Source organism: Clinocottus analis, unplaced genomic scaffold, assembly GCF_023055335.1.
Source record: "Clinocottus analis isolate CAN_PGR_092001 unplaced genomic scaffold, fCliAna1.0.p SCAF_16, whole genome shotgun sequence".
Lineage (NCBI taxonomy): Eukaryota > Metazoa > Chordata > Actinopteri > Perciformes > Cottidae > Clinocottus > Clinocottus analis.
Window position 1 is genome coordinate 7,709,333 of NW_027175887.1, and position 10,094 is coordinate 7,719,426.

The 10,094-nt window shown below is 41.8% G+C and overlaps 1 protein-coding gene across 1 annotated transcript; it reads left to right on the forward strand.

The window, feature by feature from the left end:
- The first annotated feature begins 1,710 nt into the window (after positions 1–1,710).
- rdh8a (retinol dehydrogenase 8a) lies at positions 1,711–7,826 on the forward strand. Its single transcript, XM_068578638.1, has 6 exons — positions 1,711–2,109; positions 4,232–4,393; positions 5,515–5,694; positions 6,207–6,300; positions 6,401–6,584; positions 6,742–7,826. Exons 1-6 carry the CDS (start codon positions 2,004–2,006, stop codon positions 6,967–6,969), a joined length of 954 nt encoding a protein of 317 aa, XP_068434739.1. The 5' UTR covers positions 1,711–2,003; the 3' UTR covers positions 6,970–7,826.
- Positions 7,827–10,094: the final 2,268 nt, after the last annotated feature.

A 10,094-nucleotide genomic window follows, 5' to 3' on the forward strand; every position in this document is an offset into this window, starting at 1 on the left:
TTTGTCAGACAATAATCATAAATAGCTTGCAAGGTTTCAGTTGCACCAGTTGAATACATAATAAGGTGTCCTAAGCTGGGTGGAAAACTTCAGAAAATACACCCAAAACTAATTTTACCTGTATGTAGCTACATATATCAGCCTAATTAATATGTAATGTGTAATCTTCCTTTACACAAAAGGCACTTGAGCCAATAAGATGGATCAAAGAATCCTGTTAGGTTTATTATTACGCACAAAGAGGAACCCAAAAGGACGACAATAAGAAAGAGGTACAAGGAAAGTTCAGTTTATTTGGTATGCAGGCCGGGTCAAGGGACATCAGTGACTGAGGCAAACACATACAAGATGGGCAGGCAAGATCGGGCAATAAGCAGACAGGACCATAACGCTGGTAGAAAAACACAAGACACTGAGGCAGTAAACAGGTGTGAGTCGAGGCCCTAAATAGTGAGGGACTGATGAGGTGATGTGCTGCAGGTGAGGTGGGGCGGAGGACCAGGTGAGTGGAATGAGAGCTGACGCTGTGGGAGGAGCTAAAATGACAGGATGGTTTGTAAACTGGCAGGTGGGATGAAAACAATCTAAGGTGTGGTGGAATGTGTGACAGATCACATCAATCCAACTGTTCCAAACAGAATCAGATAGACTAATTGTTCCAAATACGTAAAAGCATTAAGAATGTATGCTTATGTGTTTTTGATTCGGAAAACTGCAGCACTTGTGCTTTAAATGTCCATCATGTAAAGTTAACCGGTCATGTGATAAGCAGATGCAAGAAGTGAAACACATCAGTCACAGATTGCTTTTAACAACTCACTTACTCACTAATCTGTCCAGATTGCTCTTTGGACCATGCAGCCACTCATCCCCCATCTTGGAGGTTATGATGATTAGTATTAGAGCAAATGGAAGTCTTGCAGTTTGCATGTGATTGCGTCACATTTAGCAACAGACTCTGACTCTTGCGCTGTGCCTTTCATCAGAGAAAAAGAAGCAAGTCTGGTTTGTTATCAGCGGCACTTTGACCCCTGACAACACCTGTCAAGAAACGGGTCCACTGGTCACCGTGACATTGCCTTACTAATGACATCATTATCTAACCAAACTGAGGCATGGCAGATAACCAACCGCAGACCATTCTTCTTGCATCCCTATATTCAGTTCATAATGGGATTACAAAGATGCTATTAGCTTTGTTTTTTTTGATGAGGTATTATGCAGTCAGTAAGCCTTAGTGCTTCTTACATGTGCTGCACCGTTTCTTACCGCCAGATGGCAGTACAATGCAGCGCTTTAAGTTACTATAAACGCTCCCTTCTAAAATAAGATAGGGATGACTGGTTTTATAAAAAATAAAAAAAATCATCTAGAGCCGAATAACAAGCTTAGCAACAGCAAATGGCATAATAATAAAATTAATAATAATTATTTGTGAATCGTTATAAAATACTACGTGCAGCTCAAATATTGCTTATTTGAAGTCCTAAAATCAATTAACTAATTACAGTATAAAAGATTACACAATTGTTGAAACATTAAACAAAAAGGCGTTGGGTAGGCCACCGTAAGATAACATTTTTGAATTATTACTGCTATACGTAACGCCACCAGGTATGACCAAAACATCACGTGACTACTGCACGACTAGTACAGTTATTTGTTGTTGGGGTCACCAGCTCAGAAATCAAATAAGCACTGCCCCCTCAACACAACACGCACGTGCGCGCATGCACGCCCACACGCATTTTTGCAGGACTTAACCTCATTTTCTTCAGGGGCAGGCGGCACCTAACGAAGTTTAAAATCCAATTTGCAATGCCACGTCTCTTTCTGGTTTGTGCTTTTATTGAACATGTGACTGAATTAGAGGCTCACATGGCTGCGGCGGCTGCACGATCCGCTTTAGTTCGTTAAAGTCCGGTGATCGGTAGAGCTCCCTCTGCAGCGACCATCCAGAGCGAGAGGACCGCTGCTAAGTGCGGCGCCCACCCGGACAAATCATGGCGAACAGCGGGCAGAAAGTTGTGCTGATCACCGGCTGCTCCTCCGGCATCGGGTTACGAATCGCCGTCACGCTGGCCAAAGATGAAAAGAAGCGTTATCATGGTAAAAGCGCTTTCTTCTACGTTGTTTCTTTGATCGGATCTATGAGTAGCAAGTATAACAGTGTGTGCTCCGCTTCAAAAACCTATTCCGTGTTTACTTTTCCCTTCAAAGCTCTGCAGCAGCCCTCCTTTACGCACAACGTTGTGTTGAGTTTCACGCGCAACTCTGTCTCGTTGGCAAACAAAAAAAAAAAAGTGATGTGTTGGAACAACTAACCCTATGATATCGGGTCCATAATTCTTTTCTATGGACTGGAATCCAGTCGCCCCTTTGGTTCAACAATTATCATCTGAAAGCGCAGTTTCCAGTCTCGTTCTCTGCAAGGATGCCTCTTTCCAGGCGGAATCATAAAAGGAGTCTTGTCAGTTCTCTTTCAAGTGACTTCTCCAGCACAAAGCCCCCTTTTATCGCGCTGCATTGTAGACCGCCTGCTCCGGTTTAGTGCCGTGTCTAATGTGCCTATAGTCCCCTCATTGGAGCGAGTGTTGAAAGGGGGACAAAGTTTGAGACCTGTACAAGCGAGGGTTCACTCCAAAGCAAGGGCCTTGTTTGAAGTCTTCATTGGAGCACAGAGGAGTTAGAGTGTCCCACTTTGACATTGTGGGTCTGTGCGTCTACTCTCCTGCTTCCCAGCCATCGCTGTGTCACTCCAAAAGCTTTTCCATGTCGTGGAGCCTCAAGACAGAATTACATTAAACCACCTTCCCACCCCCACACCCCTGTTGGTAAGAGTTTGCCTTCAGACCCCCGTTGTTGTTACATTATGCAGAATAACATAATTAGCTGTAGGCCTAGTCGGGTCAGTGAGGTAACAGTGAAACCCATGATTCCAGCAGGCATCTTAGCGTTCACTAATTTACTAATTCAAGCTGTTTTTATTGCTGTCCTTCAGGGACCACTGGGTACGGGTTAGTTCAAGTTTCTTTGGGGGCCCTCGGGGTTCGATGGGATTTATCACCGTGAAATTGATGAGCAAAACAAAAGTGATTAACTGCTCCCATAACAGCGGTTTGAGCAGATTTTCTCTTCACAACGTGACCTGCTTTCAATAAGGCCACCTCTGAGCAATGAAGCTGATCAGCTCATTCCAATGGTCTTTAGAGATTAAATATTGCATTGAGCATAAAGTAATGATTAGTTGCAGTAACCTGCACCAAACTCAAACCTCCCAAAAAGACCTCAGTGTGTGCAATGCAATGTGGTTAAATCAAGAATGTTTAAGCAGCCCAAGAGTAATTCCTGCAGGAGCCCGAAGAACAATAGATCTCTTGTTCACTTCTAAATCTCTTTGTTTCTGCATGGACACAGTTTTCAAATCACAAGATTAGACTTTATGAAACGTCATGACAGGGCTAGCGTGTATTTGTTGGGTGATAACACTTACACAACGACATTCTAACAAAAAGAAAATGGGCCGAGTTTAATTTTGAAACATGTCTCCAGCACAGCAATTCCTCTTTTCATCTTACGTATGCAACCCTGTCTCTGTTCAGACAAGAATCAGGTAAGAAGTTTATCTGCGAAGGACAACAGGTAGAGCCAGAGGGATAATGTGCAAAGAAGAGGTTATTTACTCCCACTAATTGCCATTGTGCAACAGCACCGTCTCTCTCTTTCCTCTGTTAGAAAGCACCAGTCAGCAAAGTATTAGCACAACATACGACTTGGAAGAAGCCATGAAAGCCGAGTCAACACTCTGCTGATAGCTGCTGTCACTGGCCATGATAGATTCCTGTGCTGTATGTGGGTCAAAGTTCAGAGGAAATCAATAATGTGTCCTGTAAACTGAGAGGCGTGGCCATTCCTAGGAACTCTGACCCACACATCTGACGCTGTCATTTAGAAAGATCAAAGGCTTCATTATTAAAGTCTGTCATTTTATCAATGGGTCACGTTTTCTTTATTCTCTTTTACTGTAACTACATGAAATATATATCTATTTTTTAATGACAAATCAGAAAATGACAGAAATTGACTCAAATAAAAGGTAACATTTTGCGCCATTTTGTGCCACTGCATGAGCGTAAAGAAGCGTTTCCTTGTGCTAAAAAGACTGTTTCTTACGTATAAGGCCACAACATTGTACAAGTGAAATAATACTTTCCCCTCCTCGGTTTCTCAGTCATTGCCACCATGCGGGACCTGAAGAAGAAGGACAAGCTCCTGGAGGCAGCTGGAGACACATATGGCAAGACCTTGATGTTGCTTCCACTAGATGTGTGCAGTGACGATTCAGTCCAGCAGTGCATCAACAATGTGAAGGACCGCCATATTGATATCCTGAGTGAGTGGGACACGCCTGAAACCAGGCCTGCGTCTGCCATTTGACCCCTTCCCCAGCTTTGAATGACAGAGCTTCTTTGATTTGATTTAAACGCGGGTGTATACTTGTGTTTTGGTTTTCTTTTAGCATACATTTTTAGATCAGTGGATGGCATTATATCAGGATATATCTTTAAGATCTTAAGAAATGTATTGCATAAGTGTCTTGTCTTTGTGTAGGAATGCTAATCTAATCCATAGAACACTAGCCATGACCCTCCCCGTGATAGTAGCCTATATTTAACACAAACAGCAATGTCGACCTTCCGTGGGAGAGGGAAACAGCAAACATCTAACATACTTGTCAAGTAGACAAGCAAACTATCACAGTACAGTGTTATTACTGTTATAAAGCCACAACCTGAGGACCTGTTATAAGTAACTGCAATGGTTTTGGTGGCCAATCTCTTGTAGCACTGTCATCTGTGGTTCTGCAGTCTTGAAATTCCAGTGGGCAGATAGATTCTGTACCAAAACAGACCAGACCACCATACTGATATTCTGAGTGAGTGTGTGAAATGTAGCTGACACTGAGTCTGCAGCTCTATCTGCCCATGACACCTTCTTGTTCTTGTTATTTCTCTGTTGTGTTTTCACTCAAAGGAAAACAGAAGAAACCATGTAAACTTCACCACGTCACCAACAATTTACCTGGGCCTTTGTTGTTGATCAACTAATTTCATTGTAATTTGGTCAAATATGTGATGCATGATTAAACCGTCTCGTTGTGTTTGTGATGTTAACATCTTTTGTCCGGATAAAGTTTCTATTTATGAACCTGCATCCATCTCACTCTGAATTCAACATTACACCCCCCTTCACCTCATTACTCAGGACCCAGAGGCCCTTCAACATGGACTGGTGTTACATCACACCTCTCTGTCGTTGTCCCACATTGACACCTGGTGGCCATATCAAGAAATAGCATCTGTCATCTATCAATGAAGATCTGTTGCTGGAGAAAGGCCATCAGGGGGACAATGCAACATCACTTCTTTCCGTTAAATCAACAATATCATAACCATTTAAAAGATGATTTCACGGGCGGGTTTGTCATCTCCACATCTGTGTGTTTCCTGTCAGTCAACAATGCAGGTGTGGGCTTGCTGGGACCCGTGGAAAGCATCAGCATCGAGGAGATGAAGAGAGTATTCGAGACCAACTTCTTCGGTGTAGTTCGCATGATCAAAGAAGTGATGCCAGACATGAAGAAGAGGCGTTCAGGACACATTGTGGTCATGAGCAGCGTCATGGGTCTTCAGGGTAGGTTTTGTGTATACTGGATATGTATCTATGTATGTATATATTGTATTTCATATTTGTATATGTATGTTTATAATTGATTGCATTAGTAAAGTCAGAATTCAGTTTATAAGACTATGAGAAACAATCTCATTGTGACCTGCTCTTTGTTTTAAATCTTGACGTAACCTGTTCAATTCTATTGTTTTCCAATAGTCCTGAAAATGCTTGCAAGCAGTTTAAGGTCAAATAAGGATGCTTGACATTTTGAAACTGAAAATATGTGTTTTGAATTGCTTACTCTTATTTGTTACATTTCCAGTAAAAGTCTGCTTGACTGACTTGTGTTGCAAAGTTGTGAGTCACATGGAAGTAGGCTGAACTGACTATTCTGTCTGGGAATGTGACATCTCTCTGTTACTTGATTGATTTGAGTTTCTAAGGCCTTTATGTCCGCTGTTAATTGAGTACTGTACAATGTGAATATACTCTGCAGTGATGCTGTCCTTTTTCTCCCTGTTGTGTTGATTTAGGAGTGGTGTTCAATGATGTTTACACTGCCTCTAAGTTTGCCATGGAAGGTTTCTGTGAGAGTATGGCCGTGCAATTGATGAAGTTCAATATCCGGTAGATTACCTTCTCCCTTCTGTTCCTCCTTCACATCTGTCTTTGCTTCTTACTGTCAGTGCTCCTTTACACCGGTCTTTCTATATCTGACTCCTCACAGGTTGTCCATGATTGAGCCTGGCCCAGTGCACACAGAGTTTGAGACAAAGATGATGGAGGATGTAGCCAAGATGGAGTACCCAGGAGTAGATGCTGACACAGTTCGGTATTTTAAAGACGTTTACCTGCCGTCATCCATAGATATATTTGAAGCCATGGGCCAGACGCCGGACGACATAGCCAAAGTAAGAGAAAAGGTTTCTTGCTCAAATCTTACAAATGTAGCTCAGGTTTTGAGAATCAATGTTGTGTTTTTGTGATCACTAACTGGTCCAACATATTCAACCAGCTTGCACAGCAATGAAATTAGTCTAAACTTTATTTTGCTTCTCGTCTCTCCAGTGCACTAAAAAGGTAATTGAGTCAAACAGCCCTCGCTTCAGGAATCTGACCAACAGCCTCTACACACCCATTGTGGCCTTAAAGTACGCAGATGAGACTGGTGGCCTTTCTGTCAACACCTTCTACAACCTACTCTTCAATTTTGGCCCCCTCATGCACATCACCATGAGCATCCTCAAGTGCCTGACATGCAGCTGCCTGCGCAGACGCACTATCTCACCCAACTGAAGAAGATGACGACCTGCCTCTTACCTTGGCACTCCCTGTTTGTTGACCCGCACCAAGTTCCTAAGGCCTTTTCCTGAGGATTTGGGCTCAACAGGTAGACTAGAGCCAGTAATCCAGGAAAGGGGAGGTGCCTTTTAGTTCAAAGACACTACCATGATAAGCTTTGCCAGACATCATGCACAATTGCACAAGTTTCCCACAAAGATATTGTATTCAGGATGACATCATGTTTTCATACACAGAGAGAAACATATGTACCTAAAATGCAGAAATACAAGCACATGTTGGATTATTTTACACACATACTATAAAGCTAAGGCCTTGCCTTAGTCAGATAAACCGTGTTTATATAGTGGTTAGATGTCTGTATTGTTTAAATGAAAACTCACAGACATGAGATGCGAGCGCCATGGATAGACAACAAAGCACAAACAATGAACTCTGTTACAGAGAGAAGCAATACAATTATAGAGAAATAATCCTATAACTTGTAGTCTAGATAACTGTCCACTCAGGCTCACCAGAGTTATAAGATGTATGACAGAGACCGAATGAATTTATTTTCTTTGATTGTTTTGTGACCTTAATTTCATGTTTTTAGTGTACTTGGTCATAACTGCTGTTAAATCATATTTTTTAAATATTTTGATAAGCTGAAGGTTTGTGAAGAGGTGGGTCAGATATTTTAAATCTAGCTTCTTGATTTAAAAATAAATACAATTTCTGATTTACCATCAAAAGTATTATTTTTGTTTTTTAAGGATATTAAGAATAAAATGTAACCACTTTGACTAATATAGTTTCTTGATACCTTCAAGTAAGTTCTCGTCTCTCTCTCTCTCTCTCTCTCTCTCTCTCTCTCTCTCTCTCTCTCTCTCTCTCTCTCTCTCTCTCTCTCTCTCTCTCTCTCTCTCTCTCTCTCTCTTTGCAAGACTCTTTGGCTACCAGTAGGGGGCAGTATTTCACTTGTTTCCCCTTGTTGTCAACCTGTGGATTTCACAGAATGATCAACCAGCCGAGGAGCTGTAGTGTAAAGGAATTTATCATCAGTGGCTTGAGATAGACAAGTGCAATATAATAAAATAGACACTGGTCTTTTTATTTTTTTTCTGCAGATTTGTTTCAATCATTGGGTTTGTTACAATATATATATATATATATATATATATATATATATATATATATATATATATATATATATATATATATATATATATATATATATATATATCAATAATACAATACTCAACACCAATTCATACTGATATATATATATATATATATACATATATATGTATATATATATATGTATGTATATATATATATATATATATATATATATATATATACATATATATATACATATACATATATATATATATATATATATATATATATATATATATATATATATATATATATATCATTGTTTGGTTCATTTGAATAGCTATTTCTTATTTTTTAGTTTTTTAAGCCTAACAAATTTATACTCAGCGAGATTCTGAAGCTTCAGGTGAAGACACACATAATGCCTCACATCATTGTTTTTGCTTATGCATTTTGTGCATTTCTTTCTGTGCACATATGCACACATTTGCATGTGTTTGCATGCATGCGTGCGTGTTTGAATGTGTTGTATGAGCATGTCTATGGGCCAAGTTAGTGATCTGTTGATGGATATAAAGAGGTCATGGCCTGCTCCCCATCAAAACCCCTCCCTTGAACCCCCATCCCTCACACACACACACCCTGCTTTGTGCCGTGTGAGAGAATGTGACCTGGTTCCCATCCCTGAGGAGGGGTGAACCCTAATGACGGCCTCCTCAGACACATTGCGCCGCACTGAGCCTCCCTCTCCAGCTGGCCCCCTCAGCCCATTGGGCCGGGGACCCCCTGGTCCACAGTGGGAGAGGCCTGCAGTCTGGCCTGGATAGCCCAGCCAAGAGTTTATCCTGTCTGCACACACCCTGTCCCATCCCATCCTGCCATGCCCTGCCGTGTCCAGACTCACCCACTGCATGAGGCTCATAATCAGACCACAGGTTGCAGACCTGTAGTTTATCTGCGGTGTACAATGAGTGCAGCGTCTCAGCTCTGTGTATGTGTCTTCATCAGAGGCGACAGCTCCGCACAATGGAACAAAGACGCTGTCAATCACAATCAAATGGGTGTGTGTGTGGAGGGTGGTGGGGACTGGGGGGGGTGGGAGGTTGGAGGAGGAGTCTGTGTGTCTTGAATGTTCAGGGGGATGCCAAGACCCAATGTTGGACGCTGAAGGCTAAGGGCAAGGGGTGGGTGGGGAGTTTTGGGGATGCGAGGGGGAGTTTGTCGCATTTGGGAAGATGAGAATTGGGGTGCCCGGGCCTGAATGGAAGACCTGTTTACTAATTGAATGAACACAGGAGTTACAGCAAAGTCTCATTAAACAAGAGGTCTTATCAAACTATTGTTGTGTACCTTTGTTTCACAATCAAGAACATAATTGCTGTACAATGAGGGCAGCGTGACGTGGTTAAGTCTTCCCTTAATTGTAGCCGTCACAATTACTAAGCCGCTAAACATGCATGAGCTCTGTTTTCGCCCTCTACAAACAAGCCTTTCACATTTTTAGACAGTGAACAAGAGTAGGAGAGGAGGAAAAAAAGGGAAACCTCAAAAGTAATCTTTATAGGAGACATTCTTTGAAACCTGTCTTCCTCGTGTATTGCTGTTGCTGATTCAGCCGTTTTACCGCATCCTCCTTTCACTGTCATCATCACAAGAGAACCACACCTAAGCCTTACTCAGAGGGTGATGAGACTAGGGAGTCAGAGATCAAACTAAAAAAACTAGCCGCAAAGGTCAGGGCCTTTTGAGAACTGAGTTGTGAAAGTGGGAAAGAGAAAAGAAGAGACCGAAAGTGCAAAATAAGCAAAGGAAGCAAAGGAAAGGACGAGTGCTGTGGGATGCTGCACTAAAAGGAGCTGATGTCTAGACAGGGTGCTTCAGCCTAATCCCAGGTCAGGATGCATAAAAATAAGGCTCAACTTATCTTTTTTTATTACTTCACTTGCTTTCAAGGATCCTTTCTGAATAATTCTAAATAGTGTCACAGAGCCGCCATATGACTTGATTTGTGGATCACA

What these genes read in the sequence shown, in the direction of transcription:
- rdh8a (XM_068578638.1), top strand. Translation starts at nt 2,004, where the DNA reads ATGGCGAACAGCGGGCAGAAAGTTGTGCTGATCACCGGCTGCTCCTCC. An exon ending in TGAAAAGAAGCGTTATCATG is followed by an intron (nt 2,110 to 4,231) that starts GTAAAAGCGCTT and finishes TCGGTTTCTCAG; the next exon opens with TCATTGCCACCATGCGGGAC. An exon ending in CGCCGGACGACATAGCCAAA is followed by an intron (nt 6,585 to 6,741) that starts GTAAGAGAAAAG and finishes TCGTCTCTCCAG; the next exon opens with TGCACTAAAAAGGTAATTGA.